We start from the raw sequence: 23,355 nt of genomic DNA, 5'->3' as shown, positions 1-23,355 counted from the left end.
TCGGAGAAAATGAGAAAAAAGAAATTGAAAAGTGGAATAATAAAAGTTGAAACAGTGACTACATACGTTACACCTATTTGGCCATTTGTGCATAATAAATAATAATTAAATAAAAATAAGGCTTTTCCAGAAGTTTCTTTCCAGATGTTATGCGTGTCCAATAGTCCATTGAGATAAAAGGTTGTTGTGATGTGTTTTCCGAATTTTTAAAAAATTCCAAATACTATTTTTAAAATTATCAAATAAATTTATTTTTTAAAAACATATCACCATTTGCAGATATACCTTCAGTCCTTCACCACAACTGACCAATCTATTATACGCTCATCACATGGACATCTATCCCACCCAAAGATAATACTACAATCTTTTCTCTGAGTTTTTTCTTGATTTAACTTTATTTTAGCCTCTTAATTATTAAAGAGCTTTTTTCTTTTTTAAATTTATCATATTTGGTCTCATAATTATTGAAATAATTAATTAAAAAAGTGACCCTTTTAATAGTGGTAGACTAAAAGTGATACATTTATCAATAGACAATGGAGAAAATTCAGTGGATTTTGAATACAAAAATCAAAAGTTAAAAAAATATATGCTCTGTTTGGCAGAATTTATAAATTATTTTAAGCTACTAATAACTTATAAGCTCTGTTTAGTAATTTTCTCAAAATAAGCTAGTAGCTTAAAATAAGAACTTATTTTGAAATATACATTAGCTAGCGTTTCAAAATTAAGTTAGGAGCTTCCTAACTTTTTTTCATCTTTATCCTTATTATTTTAAATAAATGACATTTTTTACCTCTCCCAATTAAAATCCTTTTCTCATTTTTTCTTCTCCTATATTTTTATTCACCATCCAGCAACTATTTAAAGTTCTAACTCCAATCGTCCGTTCATTAATAAATGACCTCCTTTACCCTTGTCAATTAAAAACTTTTATTATTTTGTTTTAATTTAATATATATCTCTAATATATTATAAAAACAAAAGCTTTTTTATAAATTAAATATATTTCATATATTTAATAATATAAAAATAATATAATAATCACATCATTTAAATTTTATGAGAATATCATTTTTATTCTTTTTACATTTATCAACTTATCAAAAAGCTAATTTTACCAAACACATAATCAACTAGTTAACAACTCTTCAGTTTTCAGCTTTCAGCTACTTTTCAGATAAATTTGCCAAACATAGCCATAATAGTCGAGAGGATCGAAAGTATAATTTATTCCCTTTTTTTCTCTTACAGCCCGTTTGATTCACTAGTAAATATTTGAAGAGAAATAGAATTGAAATTCAATGGAAAATAAATTTCAAGTGTTTTGTTGGTGGAAAAAAAATACTAGGAATATGGATTCCATTATTTGGTTGTTTTTTTTTTTTTTTTTTTTTTTGGTACATATTTAGTTGGGTTTTGAAATGTAAGGAACAATGAATATAAAAACCAATATGTCCCTAAAGATGAATAAATAAATGGGTATCTATGTAATTAAGAAACTTTCATAAGGGTAAAATGGTCCGTCCAATCATGTTATTTTTTTCTCAAGTTTTGCGGAAAACAAAATCTCACCCCTTAACAAAGAATTCATTTTTCTCAACTTTGAAAAATTCATTTTTCATGAACCAAACAACATAAAATTATATTTTCTTTAACTTTTAGGAAAATATTTTTCATCCAACTAAACACCTCATTAGTTCTCGTCAATAAATTATAGTCATCACACTTAAATTTCAATGTTTCATTTATTCACCACCGTTATATTTATCACGTTTTTTTTTTTTTTATATATATCTATTCACACCTTGATTGAAATTTAGATTATTATTAAAAGAAATTTTGATATTTCAAATATTTTCAACGTAATTTTTGATATGCGGTTACCAATATATTACTCCATTGGTACTTTTATATGAATAAAATAATGAAAGTAAAAAATGTTTACAATAAAATAAATATATAGTGAACAACACCTGTAAGGCTATAACTGAAATAGACCTTTAAGTGTCTTTGTAATATTCTAATTGATTGATTCTAATTCAGCCACATAACTCGATAAAGTACTACCTATTACTCCTAATTCGTATATAGCAATCGGTTGTAAAGTATTGAGTTAATTACAATGTTTCAACTTTAAATTAATTTTTTTGTCAGAGTTGTTTATTAGATTTTTTGTTTGAGCCGATAAGCTATTGTTAATTTAGGTTGATTTATTTATTTATTTATTTTACAGTTAGGGTTACAGAACAAGTTATGCACAGCACAGGACCTCAAATTTTAGAGCGTCTAATATTTAATTTTTATATATAGTTCAAATGAGAATAGTCCACGTGTAAAAAGTGAAGAGTGATCACTATCGTCGTCACTTTTTATGTAGGAATCTGTTATCATTTGAATTTTGAACCCTCTTATATATGGCAAGAAAGTTTAGGGCAGTAACACGTCGGAGATCTGATCTGTGTGATGGTCGACGGCGGGAAGTGATTAGAGCCTTAGAGGTGAAAAGAGGGTAAGGTTGGGTGATGTTAAGGCAAGACAGGAACATGTTTGAACCGAAAGGTGATTGTGTGTCCCCATTAAGCCAAGAGAGCCACAAGTTGGTTATCCAAACAACCATCCCCTAACTAACACTGCCCCATGCCAACCTTAATTAGCTACATATATGCTGGCCTTGCCACTTTTCTGGTTTAATTTCAATTTTGTGGGTTCCGGCCGGACAATTGATACTCGGAAAACACATCACTCAAACTACTAAAGATCAGATATATGATGGTGATTCTAATATCATGTATTCATGTATATGTTAAGAAGATGGCTCAATCATCTCTTTAATTTGTCAACTTCACAAGGGATTATAGAGTGATTCAATATTTCAATAATTTAAGATCAATTAATGTTGGTTGGAATGAATTGTTGAGGAAAAAAAATCAAATTGACCCCCTAAGTTAAATAGATAGTACAGTATTTTTTTTTTTTGAATGCTACTAGCTCTATTACATTGTAGTATCTGTTCATATACTTTCTCAACCTACTGAAACACAAAGAGCCAATAACGCCTCCACTGAGGCTCGAACTTACAACCTTCCAAATAGATAGTACAGTATAATTGAACATCTTAATTAAAAAAAAAAATTCAATTAAGGGTTTGAATTGAGGGTTTTTTTTTTTTTTTTTTTTTTTTCATTTAGGTGTCTGAAATGCACTTTACATTCAATTTAGGGGGTTAATTTGATATTTTCTTCTCCCAAAAAGTTGAATCCATAATCTTAAGGGCCTCCACACTCCGACCTGATAGAACATAAATCACGGTGACTCAATGGTTCGGCAAACAGAGCCAAATGCCCGTGCACACAATGAATCTGTCCACTTTGGACATAATTCCCACACGGACCCCCGCACAGTTTCAAATCTTGGTCTCTTCTTTTAAATACTGTCCACTAAACCATTGAGGTAAGTCCGGATGTTAATTTGATATTTTGTTTTTATAAATGGTTGTTGGGAGTTGACTGTTGGTGCCGTAGTTGACACCGTTGTCAAGTTGTGGGTGGCGAATGAGATTTTTGTCGATAAAAAGACAATGGAACATGGGCTTCACCCTTTGTCTCTGGACTTTCTAGAATTAGGCCCGTATTCCACAAAATCACCCACTACGAATCTTTCCATCTTTTTTCAACTTTTATTTTATTACACTAAACCCCTTAGCTTATGTATTAATGTTTTTTAGATAATATCTAATTTCTCCCTTGACTATAGTATATTTTTTCGATTTAATCTTAAACGTCTTTTTGTGTTTAATTTGATCCTCAATTTTGATAATTTCCCCTAATTGAGTCCATTGGTGGAGCCACAATGGGGGCAGTGGGGGCAGCTGCCCCCACTGCCCTACCCTATATAAATGGTATATATACTAAATATATTAAAATTTAAACAAAGTTTGTGTTGGTTGGGATGGTAAAGTCATTAGTTTTCCACCTAATATAGTGAAAGGTTAGCAGTTCAAACCTTGTTGTTGGCATTTTTTTATTTTTAATAATTCTAATATTTGGCATTTTTTATTTTTAATAATTCTAATATTGCCTTTTTGTAATTGTGTTTAGTTGCCATTTGTTTTTCACTGCATTCCAGTTTGTTCCTATTTGTTTTTTTTTTTTTTTTCGATCTACTAATATTAACAATATTCTAATATTGTCCTTTCTAACTGTGTTTAGTTGCCATTTGTTTTTCACTTCTTATGCATTCTATTTAGTTTCCATTTGTACTGATGTAGTTGTTTAATGGTTATGTTAATTACTAAGGACGAATACATTTGCTGAAAATTCGTTAGTGTTAGTTGGTATAGTTGTTTATTTGGAATAATTAGTTAATGTTAGTTAGCATATAGTAGTTTAATAATTTTATTTGTATTTGATATTTTGTATTTTGTAGTTGAACATTTTGTAATTTATTTTACCTTTGCTTTTTCGCCCCCACTCAACATAAATCTTGGCTCCGCCACTGATTGAGTCATCAGCTATTAAAGTTAAGGACCAAATCTAGAAAAATCACTAAATTCGAAGACTAAATTGGGTATTACTAGATAGCTCAATTAGGGAAAAATCATTAAAGTCGAAGATCTAATTAAGCATAAAAAAATGTTTAAGACCAACTCGAGAAAAATCACTATAGTCAATGACTATATTGATATTAACTCAATATTTTTAAAAGTTTAGTTTTATATTCAATTATAATAAATAGAGCAACAAGTATTGAAAGAATTTTCATGAATAAAGACTATATATACTTCAACTTTGGACTAATTGAAGCTAAAGAACCCAAATAATAATAATAATAATAATAATAATAATAATAATAATAATAATAATAATAATAATAATAATAATAATAATAACAACAACAACAACAACAACAACACATTGATGGAAACATCACATTTTTCTATGTATATATTCGATTAACGGTATTTGATTCAAGTTATTTACAATTATTTTTTTGTAATATTTAATTTAGTTAATTTAGAGTTAATATATATAATTTATATATTTGAAAATTACAAGGAAAAGTAATACTAAATACCAAAAAAAAAACAGAATTTAAAAATTATTAAAAAGAATATGAAAAAAATAAATAAACAAAAAAAAATTGACTTGTAAATAAATAACATTTTGACATATTGAATAAGATATAATGTCATGTCAATGCGAGTAAAAATAAATATATAAAATGATTTATTTTTACGAAGGCGACATAGCGTAACTATTTCTTTATTTTTATAACCCTAATCATGTGGGCCCCACCAAAACATAAATATCAAGACCCACGGTCCACGGATGGATGAGAATCACCCTCCATGAATAAAAAGGTTTAGATATTTTTATGTATACAAGTTTTATTTTTACTTCTTATATTTAATATTTAATTCTCATTTATAAACTTTGATGTCCATTCCAAAAATCTTTTTCTGATACCCTGAAAAATATCTCCTCTGGTTCCTTGAAATTAACCTCTTTATTGTCAACTATTATATAGTGTAATGACACATCTGTTACTATTTTAAATGGACAATCACAATATCGAACACTGGTGGTGAGGACATTGATTCTTTAGACTGAAAAATATTGAGAAAGTATATAACATATATACTACTGATGGGAAAAATTCTTGAATCGTAACCCACTATATGTGCTCCGCATATTCCCACCTAAGTCCAGAAGTCCCGTTCCCCAACCTGGATAACCTCTAACGACTTCTTAGTTATTTATCGTGCTCGGACACAAGAACCAACCTCGTACGGTCGGAAGGACTACCCTGACCCCATAGTATTCAACTATTCACGATTCAAGGAAATAACCTAAACCAACCACCTCGCCCGATCACATCCCAATAATATAATCAGGAATCTCATTACATGTGTACCAATTGAGATCGCTCCATTCAAGGTCGCTGGTGCATGCAAGACGCGTGGCTAACATGCCGAGTTCCTGACATGTGTCCCCTTCAAACCTCTATATAAGACACATTTAATGCCTTGTGGGATGACTTTTGAATTTTCTCAATGACAAGACATCTTAGCTCGGAAACGTTCATTCCATTGTCTAAGTTACACGAACTCACGCACCTACTTCGTAGAGTATACGCAAGTATATTTGAAGATACCAGTGTATTTACCACATCAATTACGTACCTTGCAAAAAATAATGGGTGTTAAAAAAAAATATTTACCCCAATAATATGGTATATGTAAAATATGATAACGATTAAGAACCCCTAGTTCTGATAAATAAGGCATACTGAAGACATAATAAGAATTTAAGATATAAACAATGATCTTATTAAGATACAATTACCAAACGCAACTTATCAAGTTGTAATGTAGGATTAGGTTTGATCATCAATCTTGAAAGCAAGCATGTGTTGCAGATTGGTACTTGTAACAGAGCTAATAATAATATAATCCAAAGATTCCAAAACATTTTGGGTTAGGCAGTTATGTCTCATTAACAAGAATCAATAAAAGCAGTAGGAAATTAATATATACTTGGCAAGAAAAAAGAGTTGGAAAGGTGCAAAATATATAAATAAATAAATAAGTAAAAGAGAAAAGCACATGTACTTTCCACCTAACTGCCTAAGAAGAACACCCTATTACCCTACATTATTCTATAAAAAAAATTTCAATTTTGGTCACACGATTATAGAGGCTTTGTTAATTTCAGCACCTAACTTTTAAAAATGGTCAATTTAGTACCTTGAGTATGTAATTTTTGTCAATTTTGATCACTTCGGTCAAATTTGGCCAAAAAAATTTAATTCAACATTTAGTTTAAAATCTTAGGGCAAAATGATCTTTTCTATCATTTCTCCTAATTGGTGTTGACCGAGGGACGTGTTGGTAACCGGGGGAAAGGAGTGGCGCCGCCATAAACTACGTTGACGGTATTTCCTACTTCGGCTATGCACCGAGAACGGCGAAAGGAGTGGCGTTGCGCTCTTGTGTGGCGGTGTACAAGGTCAACTGGGATGAAGGAAGCGTCACTTCTGACCTCATCGCCGACATGGACCAAGCAATCGCCGATTGCGTAGATGTAATTTCGGTTTTCCTCGGTTATCGACATGTCCCTCGGTCAACACCAATTAGGAGAAAGGATAGAAAAGACTATTTTGCCCATAAAATTTTAGACTAAATGTTGGATTAAAAATTTTCGGCCAAATCTGGCCGGCAAATTGGCCGGAGTGACCAAAATTGACAAAAATTACATACTCAAGGTACTAAATTGACACTTTTGAAAGTTAGGTGCTGAAATTAACAAAGCCTCTATAGTCGTGCGACCAAAATTGAAATTTTCTCTTATTCTATATCTCTATGTGATATTTAGGATTTGTTTAGTTCATGGGTTTATACACCAGAAATAAAAATTAAAATTATAGTTAGTGTTTAGTTGACAATTTTGTAAAACACAACATATTTGATTACTCATTCAATTAAAAATGAATTTCATTCCATCTTATTGGTAATATGATTTTTAAGTTTAGATTATTGCTTTTATATTTTGTTTTGATTTTTTTGTTCATATTGATGCTTTGGATGTTATTATATTAAGATCAATTGCCTTGATTTTTTCTATTTTTATATTTTTAAAACTTTTATTCCTAGTATTGAATCATACGTAACCAAACATCAATATATATAATCATTTCAATTCCACCCTACACTCAAATATTTAAAATACTTTCACCAAAATCATTACTATTACAAATATTTTATTCTCATCTCAATTTATATCCTATGTGTTAACCAAACAAGAGTGTAGGGCATTTAACAGCTGAAAATGTTGACAAAGACATCACGAAAGCATAGATGATATTTAGACTACCCATACAATATCAACCAATATACACTGTCAATTTCTTCTTCTTTACGCGCGCGCGTATATATATATATATATATATATATATATATATATATATATATATATATATATATATATATAAATAGAGATCAAATGCGGATGATGTGCCCAGATGAAAGCTGTAGTTGAATGATATAGTCGTTGATCTCGTTAAAATTAACTGTTCAGATTGAATATAGATTAAAAAAATGCAGTGGCAATTTGTTTTTTTTTTTTTGTGTTTAGGTCAAACTTAAGGTGCGTAATTTTTGTGTTTTAATGTGCGCCTTTTTCCTTCTTAAGGTGCATGATTTGTGTGCACGTCAGATATTCAGTTGATAACTTAAGGTGCATTTTTTTAAATTTTTTATTATAAATTTTTTTATTGATTTGAACCGTTGATTTAGATTAATTAGATCAGCGACTCAGATCTCATCTAATTTTTCACCTAAGAAAAGCTTCACACGTGAACCATCCCCTATATAAGGATGTAAATCATAGTTTATCGGCTCAAATTGATAAGACTTATAGACAACTCTTAAAATCAAACTTGAAATTTGATGATTATCAAACCAACCATCTAACTAAATTAGAGTTAAAATAAGATGAATCCTTTAAATATGTTTCTTATTATTCAAAGCAACTCTCCTAAAGGCATAATTATAAGGACCTTATATTTGAACGCGGAGAGAAAACGTAAAAAAGTGCAAGAAAAGAAGGTTATGCGCATAATTAGAAAAGAACGAGTTTATGTCAAGTGTATAGTATATCAAAAAAGGAGAGTGATTATTTTCTTCCAAAATAAAAAAATAAATATATTTAATTTGATATCACGTGAATGTTTTTCCTTAATTTCTCCACAATTTTCTAATTCTTTTTTCAACCTAAATAAGGGAAATTAAAGTTATACTCCATATTTTCTTTTTCTCACATTTTATACCCATCTAAACTCACTATAAAATTTCGTCATCGTTACCGTCAACAATCAAAGATACCAACAACTAACCCCCGGGTTCTCCGGCCCTCGACAACCGCCGAATCCCATGTAGTTTTGTTCTCCCGGCGATTCTCGGAAAGGTTCTCCGGTGATTCTCCGTTATCGCGATGGATCAGAACCAGAGTAACAGCAGCACTAGCAGTTCGAGAACCTCGTACTGGACGAACGAGAGGCACGGACATTTCCTGAACTCGCTCGAGTCTTCGTTCGTTCGGAACATGTTCGGAAAACAACACCGCGACGACGACGACGAGGATCGGCGGCTCGACCGTGTTTTGCCGGACAGTGCCGAGTCAACTCTCGACCACGGATCGGGAAATGGAAGGGGAAGGAAACATTCTTCTACAGGTAATTTCCATGTCAACTTTGGATCACCATCACATTATTCATTCATTCATCCATTCATTCGCATTGCATGCCTAACTTAATTATTAATTGCTGTTTTTTTTTTTCTTAAAAAAGTGTTTTGAATATTAAACTGTATAGTTTTTATACGTTTTTTTTTAAGAACTAAGCAGCTTTTATATATATATATATATATATATATATATATATATATATATATATATATATATATATATATATATATATATATATATATATATATATATATATATATATATATGAATGTGTTAAGTCATTATATAAGCGTACAGTTATATTGTTATTGGCTATATTATCCATAACACATGTTTAGTACAATTTGAAAAGCCAAAAGCAACAAGATTTGACATTTATTTTGTTGTTAAATGCAAGGATTGCAAGATATTTTAAGGAAAAGAGGTGATACGGACAAGGCAACAAGAAGACCGTCATCCAAATCTTTTACCTCAAATCAAGATCAGGTTTCAACTTTTTTACTCGCAGTAACAAATATAATATCTCATCTATTTTACCAACCAAATAATAATAACAATAATAATAATAATAATAATAATAATAATAATAATAATAATAATAATAACAATAACAACAATAAATATTATTATTATTGTGTGGACAATAATCAAGAAATTAAATACATTATTATGAATGGGGTCAGATTCTCGTGCGAATAGTGATTCCCGTTCCGTGCAGTCACTCACCACCATTAGATATGTATAAATACACTACAAAATATTAAAAATACACCATTATGTGAGGTGCATTTTTATATACCTAAGTGTAAATACGCACTGATTGTACAAGAAACCCTTCAATATTTGAATCAGTATAATGAATGGGGATGATTGGTGAGAGGCATATAGGCAATAAGACGCCGTAATTTTCCCAAAAGATCTTGCATTATATTTGAGTATTAAAATTATGATTAATATATATAATGATGATATGAATATATTTACATATATAGATGATGGAAATGTTATTCTCACAGGTGGTCCCACAGCTAAAATATGCAAAAGAGGATAAGGATGCTGAAAACAACGTTGATGCTTCTCAAGACCGACGACGACAAAACTAATTAATTAAAACCAGCCATAGCCCATCCCTATTTCTTAATGGTCGTTTGGTACGGTGATTTATTAGTAATATGTTGAGGGGTACGAACTTAGAGTCCATTAATAATGGCAGTTTTTTTTTTTTTTACCTCAATGTATAGATATGATCGCGTGTGTCACTGTACTCCCGAGTGTATATATGCTACAATCTTTCTCATCTCTATCATCATTTTCTTTATTAATAATACTTTCTTTTTATTTATCATTATTGATTAATCTTATATGCAACCATTTCATATACTTTACTCACTACTTAAAAAGATTTTAGATAATAATCAAATCAATCAAACACTTAACATCATGTTTAGTAAAATAGTTAATTTATCAGTTAATTTTCACTTATTTGACTACTATTAACTTTTAAAAAACTGTTCAAAGTAATTTTTTCGATCAATTTTATAATAAAGTCATTTGTATGTAATCAGCTAATAGTGATATTTTTCTACAATTAGCTAATGCTATCAACTAGTCAAACCCACTATATAACATAAGTGTAAATAAATATTAGATTATATTAAACATGGAACATTGGAGAATGAATAATGTCATAGTAGTTTAGGCATTGATTTGAGGAAGTGAGGAAATAGGCAAATAGCTAATGGGGTTATTCTAGGTTGGTATGGCGTGCGCGGACGGCTTCAGGGCTTTGCCCCAAAACTTGACCTAATTTGTAAACCACCATCTCAAACAGTACAAACATCGCCGCTTCATACAAGCTTCCCATGGGTAGCAATGCGCTGCTGCTTTCCTCGCCGCCGGCAACGGCTTGATCATCGGCCATAGTTTGAGCCGGAATATAAGCAACGGAGGTGGCGAATTCCACGGAAGATCCGGAGTGGGGCTGAGCCGTGAGGAGCAGAACGCGGGCGCCGCTGGATCTAGCAACCCCGCAGATGGCATCGACGGTGGAGAAGCCTCCTGGGCCGGCGGAAGCGATCAAGAGGTCGGAGGCGGAGGCGGGAGGAGTGGTCATGTCGAAGACGCAGTGGGCGGAGAGTCCTAGGTGGAAGAGGCGCATGCACAGAGCCTTCAGCATCAGACCTTCCCGCCCTACGCCGTATACGAAGATGCGGCTCTTTCTGGTGGCTGCGGCCGCTATTTCTTCCACCATCACATCAAGCGCCGCCGGGTTTGAAGTAGATTTGGAGAAGACGGAGCTTATCTCTTTGCATATATCAGAAGCCAATACTGATGACTCTGTTGATGAGGCCATTGCTTTGCAGCTGCAGGTGTCAAACTTTCTCTCGGGCTATACCTATACTATAATCCACAGTCTGCGGTCTAAATTAAGCAAGCCATCTCCACTGACGTCACAAATACCATTTTAATGAATTATTATTACGGAGTATTATTTTGGGTGATAGGAGAAATTCAATGATTTAACTTGTGAACCACCCATAAGAAAGGTCAGGAGTTCAAACCTCTTCTGGTATGATATGAAAAATCAATCATAATAGTACTTTATTCTTTAATTAGGTTAATTTGAAATCAGATTAGCACTTTGTTCTTTAATTAAGTCGGCTCGGTGCAAATGAAAATAATGAGAATTAGTCTGAATATGATACGATCATATGAATTTAAATGTACCTCTTACAATTAGAATAAACCCGTGAACCTCCCTCAAATACAAGAATCAAACTCATTATTATATACATTGTTGAAGTTAAGGATCAGAGATGCCTCTTATCAGCTACAAATTGCTCCAGTTGATTAAATACATTTGAAATTCGTTTGTTTTTAGTGCTATGTTATATAACTGTGAAATTGTGCAAATAATGAATTACTATGGCATTTTCATAAATAAATAAATAAAAGCATTATTATACTTCATACATTCAGTTATTTTTTACTTTTTTTTTTGTAAAATAAATATTTTGACATCAAAAATAAAATTTTAAAAGAATTTAAATGATACGGAGTATGATTTTACTGTTAAACTTCTTTTTTTTAGACAGTTAAGGTGTTGCAATGACTCAACAAATAGACTAAACAACTTGAAACGTTACAATTTCACATTCAAATAGACTCACAACTAGTTCTTGCTTTAAGACATAATCGGTCCAAGTACATATGAGGTCCCTGTACTATAATGTTTTATTTAATTTAGTCTTTTTACTTTAATTTTGTTCATATTAATCCTTATACATTAAAAATTATTAATGTAATATATTGATAGTAAAAATAATTAATTTTAAATATTTATAAAATAATATATGAATTGGCATATAAGTATGATGACATAACAGAGATAATGTAGCGCCACATAAACTATTGACCTTAATTGTTTTACTTTTGAAAGTATATGGACTAAATTGAACAAAATTAAGGTAAAATGACTAAATTAAACAAAACACTATAGTACATGGACCTCATAGGTACTTTGACCGACATAATCTAACAATTTGAGAGAATTAATAATCAAACTATTTTTTTTTAATACTATTGACTCTATTACAAGGTAGCATCTGTTCTATACTTTAACTCTTTTTTTTTTTTTTTTTTGAATACTATTAACTCTATTACAAGGTAGTATCTGTTCTATATTTTCTCAGCTACAGAAGTGTCATCTGAGCACAAGGTATAAATTGAGTATGGTTAAACTATTAATACAACTATAAAGTCAAAAGTTTGAGAGTGAGTTTGGTTAAAAGAAGTTTAATATTGAAATATAGGATAAGCCTTAGGAAAGAAATTGTAGTATCTATACTATAGAAACATTATCCTAAAATGCGTATTTACAACATACCATACCAGCAAAACTTGCAAATCCTATCCTTATAAGAACAAGGATCTAATGTTCTACTGCAAGGTTGATATAGAATTAAAATGAAACTGATATGGGAACAGCGATGTGGACTACCTTTGGAATCAGCCTCTAGGCTCCATTGACTCTGGGAGAGGACTGTTTGGAATTATCTGGACGGCCTTCCTCAATCTCCATATCCTTGGCAGCTGGTGTTGAGGACAACGATGAATCACGACGTCCATTATTTTTCTGGACGCCGCCATTCTCTTCATCAGATTCATTGTCCATGAGGGGGCCACCACGAAGGAGTTCTCTGACCCGCAGATATTCATCATAGTGGGCTCGCCTGTGTAACCTGAAGCTCTTGCTGCTTTCTGAATCAAAATCTTGTAGGGTTGTGAGAGAAAAAGGGACAAATCCATCAGGGTGCTATAGTAAACCTAGTTGAAATATCAAAGATTCAAAACAAAAGCTAATCGAACAGAATAGGAATTGAACAAAACCTTCACCATCTTCATCCATTGCATCTGCCTCATCCTCGGATGATGTCCACCCAGTGCCCCGTGAAGTGTTTTTACTTGAAGATACAACATCATTCAATGCATTTCGTATAGCTTCAGCATGCATTGCATCATCAATCCCATCCTCAAAGGAGTCAAAGCTCACTGATACAGGAGAAGTTGGTCCTATTAAAATCACTGATATCAGCTTAAACTGATGGGGAAGAGCATTAAATTCAAAGCCACAAAAAAAAGTTCTCCTTTGAGATTCAATCTTCTCTTGTCTTCAAAATTAAGCGCGGAGTCGGAAAAAAACACAATTAATGAAGAAAAAATAATTAATGATTCAAAATTACCAAAAGTATGTCACAATTTCCAGTTACTGCAAAGAACCCTTTCACATAGTACCCACTGTTTGGGAATCTATCAAGAGAAGCTTTCTTTATTAGAAAAATTAAATTCAAAATAGATAACAAACAACCAATCAATGTAACAGACCAACTTTTAAGGTGACCCAAATTACGTCACCAAAACAACATTATCTATTTTTTCCAAATATCTTGTTCTCCAGTCAAGAGACACAAACACCAACTAAAGTTTAATAAAAGGTACCAATTTGAAATCCAAGGTTTATCATCACAAGATATCACATAAAAGATGTAATCACTCAATTGAATATATCAATTCAGCAATGCTTCTCCTGGATTACCCAAAAAAAGGTTAGCTTGTCAAAGAATAATAGATGAGTCAAATTTGCAGACGAAACATCAAGAGGAAGCTGATAAATAAACACAGTCAGCACACTTCTGAGTCATGCAATAAGTCCTGACTGATTAGTATAGATCCTTGACATATTTTAGACTAGAACATATTAGAGTCGGTAGCAGTTGGAGTTTTATGCTGCTTATATTAGTGTATTTGTCAAACTTTGTAAACTTTGTATTACAGAGTATCAATTAAGTATGTGGTAGTACAAATTGTGTGAGAAAATTATATATACTCTGTTTTACTTCAGTTGAGGGTGTGTGTGTGTGTGTGTGTGTGCATATGAAAGTTTTCAAAATATAATGCAGAATAAGCAAAGTGGAAGGATGAAATTTTGAATATACCATCATCTTCAATCATGTGGTGATATGGTGTCTTTGGTTCATTTATTCTCTGCCTTACTGGTTTATTTGCCTCAATTTCCCCAAGATTAGCCTCATCCCAACTTACACGAGCCCTGGCACAATACAAAACTTTTAACATAGATTCATTGGGTAAAAAAAACATAAAACATGAGAGAAACTAGATTACTAGAATAATAATCCTCTGACAAGAATCATCTGATACTAAGAAAATGACATCCCCTTCGTTGACACTATGCACATCACATCAACAGCAATCAATTGTAGACATACAGATATTAATAGAGAATTATTGCCATTAAGGACACAATTATAGAAACAAGTAAGATGTAGTTTTACACACACACACCATATGCACGTCTCAGTCTTTGCCCAGAAGAGTCCAAACAGTTAAATGTTATAGCCACTGTGATTTCATTCCTCTCGATGAAGATCACTTCACATCAATCAACACTGACAGAACAACAGACTTCAATAATCAATAATACTCGCTAACCTTTCCGTTTTCAAGTTAACACTTACTTTCTACTTCCAAACATTAAGTAACAATAACCAGTCAAATAAACTGCAATTAGAGGGTAGAAGGATTACTTCATTTTCACAGTCCAACAGTAATCCTTTTGAGAATTTGCAACTTTGTCTACTTCCCTGGAACGATGAAATAGAATTACAATTATCAAATTAAACATTGTAAGTTAAGTACAAAGGCCACAGCAATATAATGAAACCACTTGGAGATTAAAAAGAAATGCTGAATATCAAGCAGAAAACCATAACATCTGAGGATGCAATACACTACCCTAGACACATATCAGCCAAAAACCATAATGTCTGAGGATGCAATCAGATTACTGGGATCATAGATCAACTAATCTACTGTTACAAGTTTGACAAAGATAATATGGATTATACAATATTATTCAATCCAATAATCAGTAAGTTGAAGTGGATTACGCATATTCACAATCCATAATCATATGCTTTGCTAAATGAGACATCTACGAACAGAAAAATCGTAATTGAACATACGACATTGCTTTCAGTTAAACACAAAAACACCAGAAACATTATTCATTGCTTCAGACTAAGCAAAATATACATAAATATCTGATAGGAACCTTTTTAATCACCGTAAGTACAGGAAATAATTATCAATTTCAATAAGAAAAAAACCAATCGTTTTGGGATAATGATTCAAATCGTGCTGAAAAGGAAACCAATGAGAAATGCAAAAAAATGAACTCAAACCTTAGCGAAGAAATACAGATTTATTCCCAATGCTGCAACTTCCAGAATTATCCTTCGTTGTAGAGAGCATGGAGCCGGGTTTACCCGGTTCTTGGTCTAAGGTAAAACTATATATTAAATTAATAATTGGAAAATGTTTAGTGCCCTACACCAATTATTTATAAATTTGTCACTACCCATTACCTATTACCTAATGTGACAAGTTTTAATTGGTTAAAATATAAATTAAAAAAAAAAACTAATTAAAACTATATCAATGAGCGACAAGTTTGTGAATTATAAGTGGAATGGTACTAAGTATTTTTTTTATATTTTATTATGTGATTATGTCATAATAAGAGTAGGAATAGGTTGGGTCTTATAAGAGCATCCACACTAGAAGTTTTTCTTAATTTTTAGAATAGTAAAAAACTTGTGTGTTGATTTTTAATTAATATGGAGTGGGATTTTTTCATGTTTTTTTATTTTGTCTGACTACGAGGTCTCATGAGGAGGTCCTAACTGTAAGAGACACATTTAAGTTCGTACTATATTCATATTTTTTTCTCCTGCAAATGCTAAACTTTTGTGGGGTCCACTGAATTAGAGAAGAAAACAAAGCAAATGAAGAAAATTCGCGTGGCAGGGACAGCTGTTTAGCGCGTGAGGGAATCCATTTCTTCTGTTTTTTTTATGTCAATTTTTTTTCTCCTTTTCTCTCTTCCCTATTTTCTTCCATCTCTTATGTGTATCTGGAAAAAAAATTAAAATAAAAAAAAAAAAAAAAAAAAAAAAAACCAACAAAAAACTCATACTAATATGGATGCTCTAAGAGGCCTACCACCTAGTTTGAGTTTAGTGAAAAAGTATGGCATACACCTATATGTTTAAAGCTTGATGGGTAAGCATGCAAGCTTCACCTATATATATGTCGAAGCATATAACATATAGGTCTTATCATGTTATGTGTTGGTAATTACTATGTTATATGTATTCAATTTATTTACAAGTATAGAAACTGTTAACTGCATGCATAAAATGCATCAACTGCAAATACATAATCTAAAGATTATTTTTAAATAGGGTTCACAATATAAGACAAACTCTGGTCCATGATATAATTTGCCTATTGTGTACTCAAGTTTGGACAAAAAAAAAAACCAAGTTTACTTACAAATTCAAGCCTTGGGTTCTTAAAACCTGCTCGAGCATAATTTGTCAAAACTTGACCAACCCACAAACATATAGGAGAAGTAAATTGTATTAAAAACACATTGTGTGACAAATTCGACCAAGAAAGTACTGAAAAGAAGATAAAGTTGTATTTTTTTAAAACTCAAACTTTAGAGTCGCTCCTACCTTTTTGTTAAGAACACAAACTTAAGAGTCACTCCTACCCTAGATACCAGTGAAGAAGGTAAATCGCGAAATATGTTTTTAACTACAAATAAGTCCTTAAATACTTATAGAATAGTATCCACACAAAGACAAAATCCATAGCTCCTTTTATATTTGTGTCAAAACATGTAGTACGACTTCAACAAACATATGGTACCAATAGTTATGTTAATCTATGTATAACAAACTGATTATATAGGTAATTATATGTTGATCAATAATTGGGAAATCAAGATTTGAGGAGACAAAAGTAACTTCCATTATATATGCAAATGTCCATTGCAAAGATAGCATGTATGAAATATATGCTTCTTTATTTCAATACTTAGATATTCAGACAAGTTGGCTACCTAAGATGTATTCTATACTGGAATTAAAATTTCAGCAAGACAATAAACAGACAACAAAGCTGCTCTTCCCCATCCCTCCTTCAACAATCAACTGTTTTCCTCAGTGGCCACATCTACTCCTTTTTCTCAGCATCGACGACACCAGATGCATCCCCGTTTTCAGCTGGAACGCTTTCTGATTGAGCGTGTTCGGTGGGCTTAGCGCTCTCTGGTGGGCCATCCTCGGCTGGGTTAACACTGCGGTCAGTTGTTGTCTCTGAAGGTCCATCTTCGTTAGACGACGTCTCCTGCCCACCTTCTGCCACTGAACTCTTGACAGTCCCAACCTTTACATATTTGCTCATGAATTTGTATTCCCAGTCACGTAGTGCATCGAGCTCGAAAGGACCAAGGCCCGATATGTCACCGGTAAGGTCTTTTTCCTCAAAGGACATCTTAGCGAGTGCTCTACTAGCATCCTTTCCGGCAAACAATGCATAAGGTCCCCCGGGTCCATAAAACATTCTGCAAGAATGCGAAAATAAATAGATATTACAGAACACGGATTATTAAACACCAGGCATGACAGACATCACTTCCACAGCAAGATTATTAATTATTACGAAACATAAACCACACCGGAATAGAATGTTCCATTGCAAGAAACAATGAAGCCTTAGAATTTGTCTCGAGGCCAGTTAGCCAAGAGGAACAAGACTGGCATCTTTTTAGGAGACTAATTAAGCCCAATTTTAGACGAGACTATGATAAACCAGCAGCCAAAGAGTTCTTCATTGAACCACATAGTGAAAGAAGCCGCATCCATTCCATGGAATAGATGCTGAACAAACTGCAAGCCAGTAGTATATGGAAGAAACAATTATAAAGACAAGACAACAGTGAACTCGAGATAAACAAGGTTATCCATTAGTTAATGCAGCAAATAGATTTTCAACCATTATCTATACTACACAAGTATCTCTTGCCCCTATCAAAGGTTCATCAAGACAACAATTTCATACAAAAAAGCTTTTAGCTGATAGCTGTTAGCTGATTGTGTTAATTAGAGGGTATAAATAGTTGATAACATTAGCTGATTGTAGAAAAGTGTTTGGTAAATTAGCTGATAGCTGTTTGGTATAATTTCTTTTTTCAAAAAGCTAATTAAAAAAGTAGCTTTTTGGATTTTAGCCTTTTGGAGTTGCAAAAAGCTAATTAACCAAACATTTATATTGATATTTTAACTAAATCAAACAATTAATAGTGGTCAAATAGGCCAAAATTGGCCTATAGGCCAATTTTTTTACCAAACAGGGCCTTAGCCTTTCACCTTTGCATTAGACTCTTAAGAAACTTTAGCTGAAAAGTCCCAAGTAGCTCAACAAAGTTTATGCTTTTCCCAGAGAAAAATGTAATGCTAATCAGGTTATGAGTGGAAAAAGTGAGATTCTCTCTCGAAATCACCCAAAGTTAACCTAAAAGTTCCAATTTTTTCCACAAATACTCAATTTTGCAAAAATAAAAAATAAAATTGAAATTCAAACAGCAACAGCTATCAAAGACTTGTAACAAAGATAACAGAAAACCAAAATCAGAACCTAAACTATACATAAAAATATACGATTGAGGAAAAGAAAGTTGCCTGCTTTGTGAAACATCATAGATCTGACTCTTGATAGCCATGAGCAGAGGCTTCTTGGGATCAGAGCCATCGTACTGTTTCAGCTCCTCCTCGGAGATCTCGCCGAGCTGAACCGGCGGCGGCAGGGGCTCCACGTGCTCCTCCACCTCCCTGGGCCTTCCATAGTTGCCTTGGTCCGATGATCCAAACAACCCAGAAGCCACATAGTAGATTGCAAGAATCAGAGCAGAAACCGTGAAGAAAGTTGCCGGAGATAGACCCGTGTACGTTGTGATTGCGGCTTTCAGTGTCTCCCAGAGTTCTATCGCCATGGTGAGAAGAGAGATTGAAAGAGGGGAAGAAAAATCTTCGGATAGTCGATAGTATCAAAGAAGACAAAGGGTCAATGCCACGGAAAAGGCAAGATTGGGTTTCTTTAAATTAGGTGAGACTGCCCAGTGAAAGTGTGTGAATTGAATAGAAAAATCGTACGGTGTAACATTACAGCTATTTGGTGTAGTTATTTTTTATGCTTAAAATCAAAATTCTATATCACACGATACATTATAAATGTAATTTTTTTTATTAACTTTAATTATTTTATTCATATTATAATATAAATGCATCACACACCCCCCACAAATAGTATTTAGTAATTGTGGACAATTACATGGTTCAGTAAACAATATTTAGAACAGTAATTGTGAGTAGCTTTGAATGGCTAGATGAAGATCATTTGTGCACAAAGTATATTGTTATGTTTTAATATGATCATGCTATTGAAGTTGTGCTCCTTGTGATAAAAAAGGTGGTCTTAACACCGGGCATGCTCGATTTATCTCATTATGAGTTTTTGGGACAGATCGAAAAGACTCAAGATTATTCTGATAAAGTTAGATACCTTATTCTATTTTTTTTTTTAAATACATATTTAATCCTTCAATTGTTCATTGCTATTCGTTTTAGTTCTTAACTTTTTACTATTACAATATATATCTATAATTATTCAAAAAATATACAGTTTTAGCCCCTAAAAGAACAAAACTACTAAGCTCGGTTAAATTTTTACTTAGTACATGAATGTTTTAAAAACTTATACGAAATAACATTTAGTCTTTATAATTTTTTCATATGCAAAATAGAAATTTGACAACATTATTATCTAAATTTTTCCTATTTAATTTTAGTACATCGTTTATATTTTTTTTATACGAATCTGTTAAAATAATTTTTTTTTAAAAAAAAATTACAAATGATATATCAGAGTAAAGAAGAGTATAATTAAAGAAAAAATATTTAAAAGTACTAAAATATTAATGTACTAATTACTCTCACATTTTTATTTTATGTGTCTAGTTTGATTAATGAGACTTAACTGGGTTATTTTGAATTCAATTTTTCATATCATTAAATTTAGTATTAGTATATAAATTTATATATTTAGAAATTACATTAAAAGTATTATAAAATACAAAAAATTAAAAAAAAAATTATTATATAATATAAATAAAGAATAAAAAAATTGATTTGACCAATGAATAATAAACATAACAAGTATAATGAAACATGTGGATTAATATTTTAATAGGGCTTAATAATTTTATTGTTCTAAGAGTTAAAATTATAAGTTTTTAAAAGAGTTAGGTGTATATATTGCAATGATAAAAAGTTAAGGACTAAACAATTAATAATAAATAATTAAGGAACTAAAAATGCATATTTTCCAATTTCGTGATTTAAATTTTAATTAAGAAAAAAAAAAAAGTACAGCATAGAAATCTATCTCGCAGGTAGCCAAAGGTGTAAAACAAACAGTAATAACTAGAAGTCTAAAACTAAACGAAGAAATAGTAAGTAGAGTCGATTCCGATCGTTCTCAGCGGCTGAAGAAGAGTGTAAACCATGGCCGGAGGAGGAGACCACGGCGGCGACTTCCGGGAGAAGGTCTGGACCATGACCGGTGGCCCTAACTGCAGGCCCAGGTACTGGAAACGCAACACTGCCATCGCCATGGCCGGCATCGTCCTAATTTGCATTCCAATCGCCATGAAATCCGCCGAGCTCGAGGTCAGTGTCTCCAATTCTCCGTCCCCAATCCATCTGGATACGCCTAATTCGTTTAGTCTGTTTTCCATTCTGCTTATAAATTTATATTGAAGACCTAAATTTGACATGACTTGCTTTGATGCTGTTCAAGTTACGGTATTTTCTAAATTAGATCCTTTTTTCTCTATTTCTGTGCGATCATTAAACGATCTCTCTGGAAATGTATACCCTGGAATGCTGGATCAGTGGATCCGACTTTGTTGTTATCATTTATTTGTGAACTATGGATTACAATTGCACATTTGCACTATTCAAAAGTTAATATAGTTAACAATAGTGGTGTTAGGGGTTTTCTTCGCCTAACTCCACCATGACTATGAGTTTGTTCGAGCTGGAAAGTGATTCACAAGTTCATAGGTGCAATGCTAAGTGTGTATGTTTCTGGAGTCTGGGATAGTCAGGATTCAGGAAGTTGTACAATTACAATGCTGAGAGTAGAGGGGTTGAAATTGACTATTGGTGAGACTGTCATTGTGCTATAGTTGTGACCTCAATGTTCGCCAGACAGTGGTGAGAATCAGTTAGTATAAGAAAGATGCTACTCTATTTGCAATAGGATGATAAAAAAACATGTATTTGTTATGATACTTAATCATGGAGCATAGTCAAGACTCAGCTTCAGTCTTTCAGTCTGTGGCGTGCTATCTTTTTTTTTCACTTTATAGAATGTGATAAACCCATTACATTTGGGTCCTATTCTGTGAAACTGTATGAAGTCCACCTCTAATCAAATCACTAATTCTAAGTTTCTAACTACTTTGACACTGGTCTGTTGAATTGTGATGTAAACTTGGATGTTCACCAGACAGTGGTGAGAATTAGTTAGCATAAGAAAGATGCCTACTCTATTTACCCTAGGATGATAAAAAAAAACATGTATTTGTTATGATCCTTAATCATGGAGCATAGTCTAGACTCACTTCAGTCTTTCCGTCTGTGGCGTGCTATCTTTTTTTCTTTTTTTTTTTTCACTTTATAGATCATGATAAACCCATTACATTTGGGTCCCTATTCTGTGAAATTGTATGAAGTCCACCTCTAATCAAATCACTAATTCTAAGTTTCTAACTACTTTGACACTGGTCTGTTGAATTGTCATGTAAAATTCTATCCAAATATCCATGTCCAGTAGAGTGTAGACACTTTCTTCGTTCTCTCGTGGAACAGACATGGAACTTTTACAGCTCACCTTTTCTTTCATTCTGGTCATAATAAGATATACTTTGAAATGTTGAATTGGTTTATATTGATGTCCAGGTGTCCAATGTAAAGTGTTCTTAACTACTGGCTAGGAACTGAGTTTTGTTGCTTTAGCATTTGGAATTCTAATACCACCACCACATATGATCAACAAGTTATGCTTTGCTGTTAGCTGTTTCTCTTTTGTCATTTAACACCCAATGTCTCAATGGTGTTTGTTTGCTGTACTTCTCCATTCCTTCGCTTTGCTTATATTTCCCTTACTATGAAAATTTGTTTAAATGAAGATCAATTAGATTTAAGCGATGTAACCTGCTTTGAAGGTCATAGAGCTGTTATGTGCGGTATTCAATTTTGCATTGAGGAATAATGCCTTATTTTGTTTTGCAGCAAAGGCCACATAATCCAGTCAGGCCTATTCCCTCTCAGCTCTGGTGCAAGAATTTTGGGACAAAAGAATACTAATTTGTCAGAAAGATAGCCTATTGTATTTCCATTTTTTAGGTTCTGCATATCTTTGATGATTTATGCTGCATCAAGAAAACTGTGTTGGATTCAATATGCAGGCTACTAGCCTGCCTTCCTTGTACTGTGTGGAAGCTTGTAATAAAGCCAGTGTTTACAACATTTGTGATTTTATACTCTTTTTTATTTTTTATTTTTTTGAAATTTATACTCTTTTTGTTGAATCTTGAACCCACTCCACTGTTACT

General features: G+C 32.4%; 5 protein-coding genes across 7 annotated transcripts; 2 read left to right on the top strand and 3 right to left on the bottom strand.

The window, feature by feature from the left end:
• Nucleotides 1-8,796: 8,796 nt before the first annotated feature.
• Nucleotides 8,797-10,590, top strand: LOC109193842. Its single transcript, XM_019344671.1, has 3 exons — nt 8,797-9,237; nt 9,646-9,734; nt 10,265-10,590. The coding sequence occupies exons 1-3, from the start codon at nt 8,997-8,999 to the stop codon at nt 10,349-10,351; spliced, it is 417 nt and encodes a 138-aa protein (XP_019200216.1). The 5' UTR covers nt 8,797-8,996; the 3' UTR covers nt 10,352-10,590.
• Nucleotides 10,591-10,867: 277 nt separating this feature from the next.
• On the bottom strand, nt 10,868-11,790 carry LOC109193814 (3-hexulose-6-phosphate isomerase). Its single transcript, XM_019344638.1, has one exon. It carries the CDS (start codon nt 11,599-11,601, stop codon nt 10,993-10,995), a length of 609 nt encoding a protein of 202 aa, XP_019200183.1. The 5' UTR covers nt 11,602-11,790; the 3' UTR covers nt 10,868-10,992.
• Nucleotides 11,791-13,027: 1,237 nt separating this feature from the next.
• Nucleotides 13,028-16,096, bottom strand: LOC109146513 (protein phosphatase inhibitor 2-like). 3 transcript variants are annotated; one of them, XM_019294175.1, is made up of 5 exons: nt 16,010-16,096; nt 15,353-15,409; nt 14,744-14,856; nt 13,638-13,820; nt 13,028-13,520 (listed from the first exon to the last, which is right to left on the bottom strand). In XM_019294175.1, the coding sequence occupies exons 2-5, from the start codon at nt 15,355-15,357 to the stop codon at nt 13,264-13,266; spliced, it is 558 nt and encodes a 185-aa protein (XP_019149720.1). In that variant the 5' UTR covers nt 15,358-15,409; nt 16,010-16,096; the 3' UTR covers nt 13,028-13,263. The 3 variants fall into 3 exon arrangements, with proteins under 3 accessions (XP_019149720.1, XP_019149722.1, XP_019149721.1); XM_019294177.1 differs by having other exon boundaries at nt 13,638-13,799; XM_019294176.1 differs by lacking the exon at nt 16,010-16,096 and adding an exon at nt 15,880-15,984.
• A 1,530-nt stretch (nt 16,097-17,626) lies between these two features.
• On the bottom strand, nt 17,627-19,762 carry LOC109146512 (membrane steroid-binding protein 1-like). Its single transcript, XM_019294174.1, has 2 exons — nt 19,358-19,762; nt 17,627-18,240 (listed from the first exon to the last, which is right to left on the bottom strand). Exons 1-2 carry the CDS (start codon nt 19,666-19,668, stop codon nt 17,850-17,852), a joined length of 702 nt encoding a protein of 233 aa, XP_019149719.1. The 5' UTR covers nt 19,669-19,762; the 3' UTR covers nt 17,627-17,849.
• A 1,328-nt stretch (nt 19,763-21,090) lies between these two features.
• LOC109146561 lies at nt 21,091-23,292 on the top strand. The gene is made up of 2 exons (XM_019294226.1): nt 21,091-21,403; nt 23,033-23,292. Exons 1-2 carry the CDS (start codon nt 21,239-21,241, stop codon nt 23,105-23,107), a joined length of 240 nt encoding a protein of 79 aa, XP_019149771.1. The 5' UTR covers nt 21,091-21,238; the 3' UTR covers nt 23,108-23,292.
• The last annotated feature ends 63 nt before the right edge of the window (nt 23,293-23,355 follow it).

The sequence above is a fragment of the Ipomoea nil genome, unplaced genomic scaffold, assembly GCF_001879475.1.
Source record: "Ipomoea nil cultivar Tokyo-kokei standard unplaced genomic scaffold, Asagao_1.1 scaffold1932, whole genome shotgun sequence".
NCBI lineage: Eukaryota > Viridiplantae > Streptophyta > Magnoliopsida > Solanales > Convolvulaceae > Ipomoea > Ipomoea nil.
Note: the sequence above shows the minus strand (reverse complement) of the source record. Positions and strands in the feature narration are given on the sequence as shown.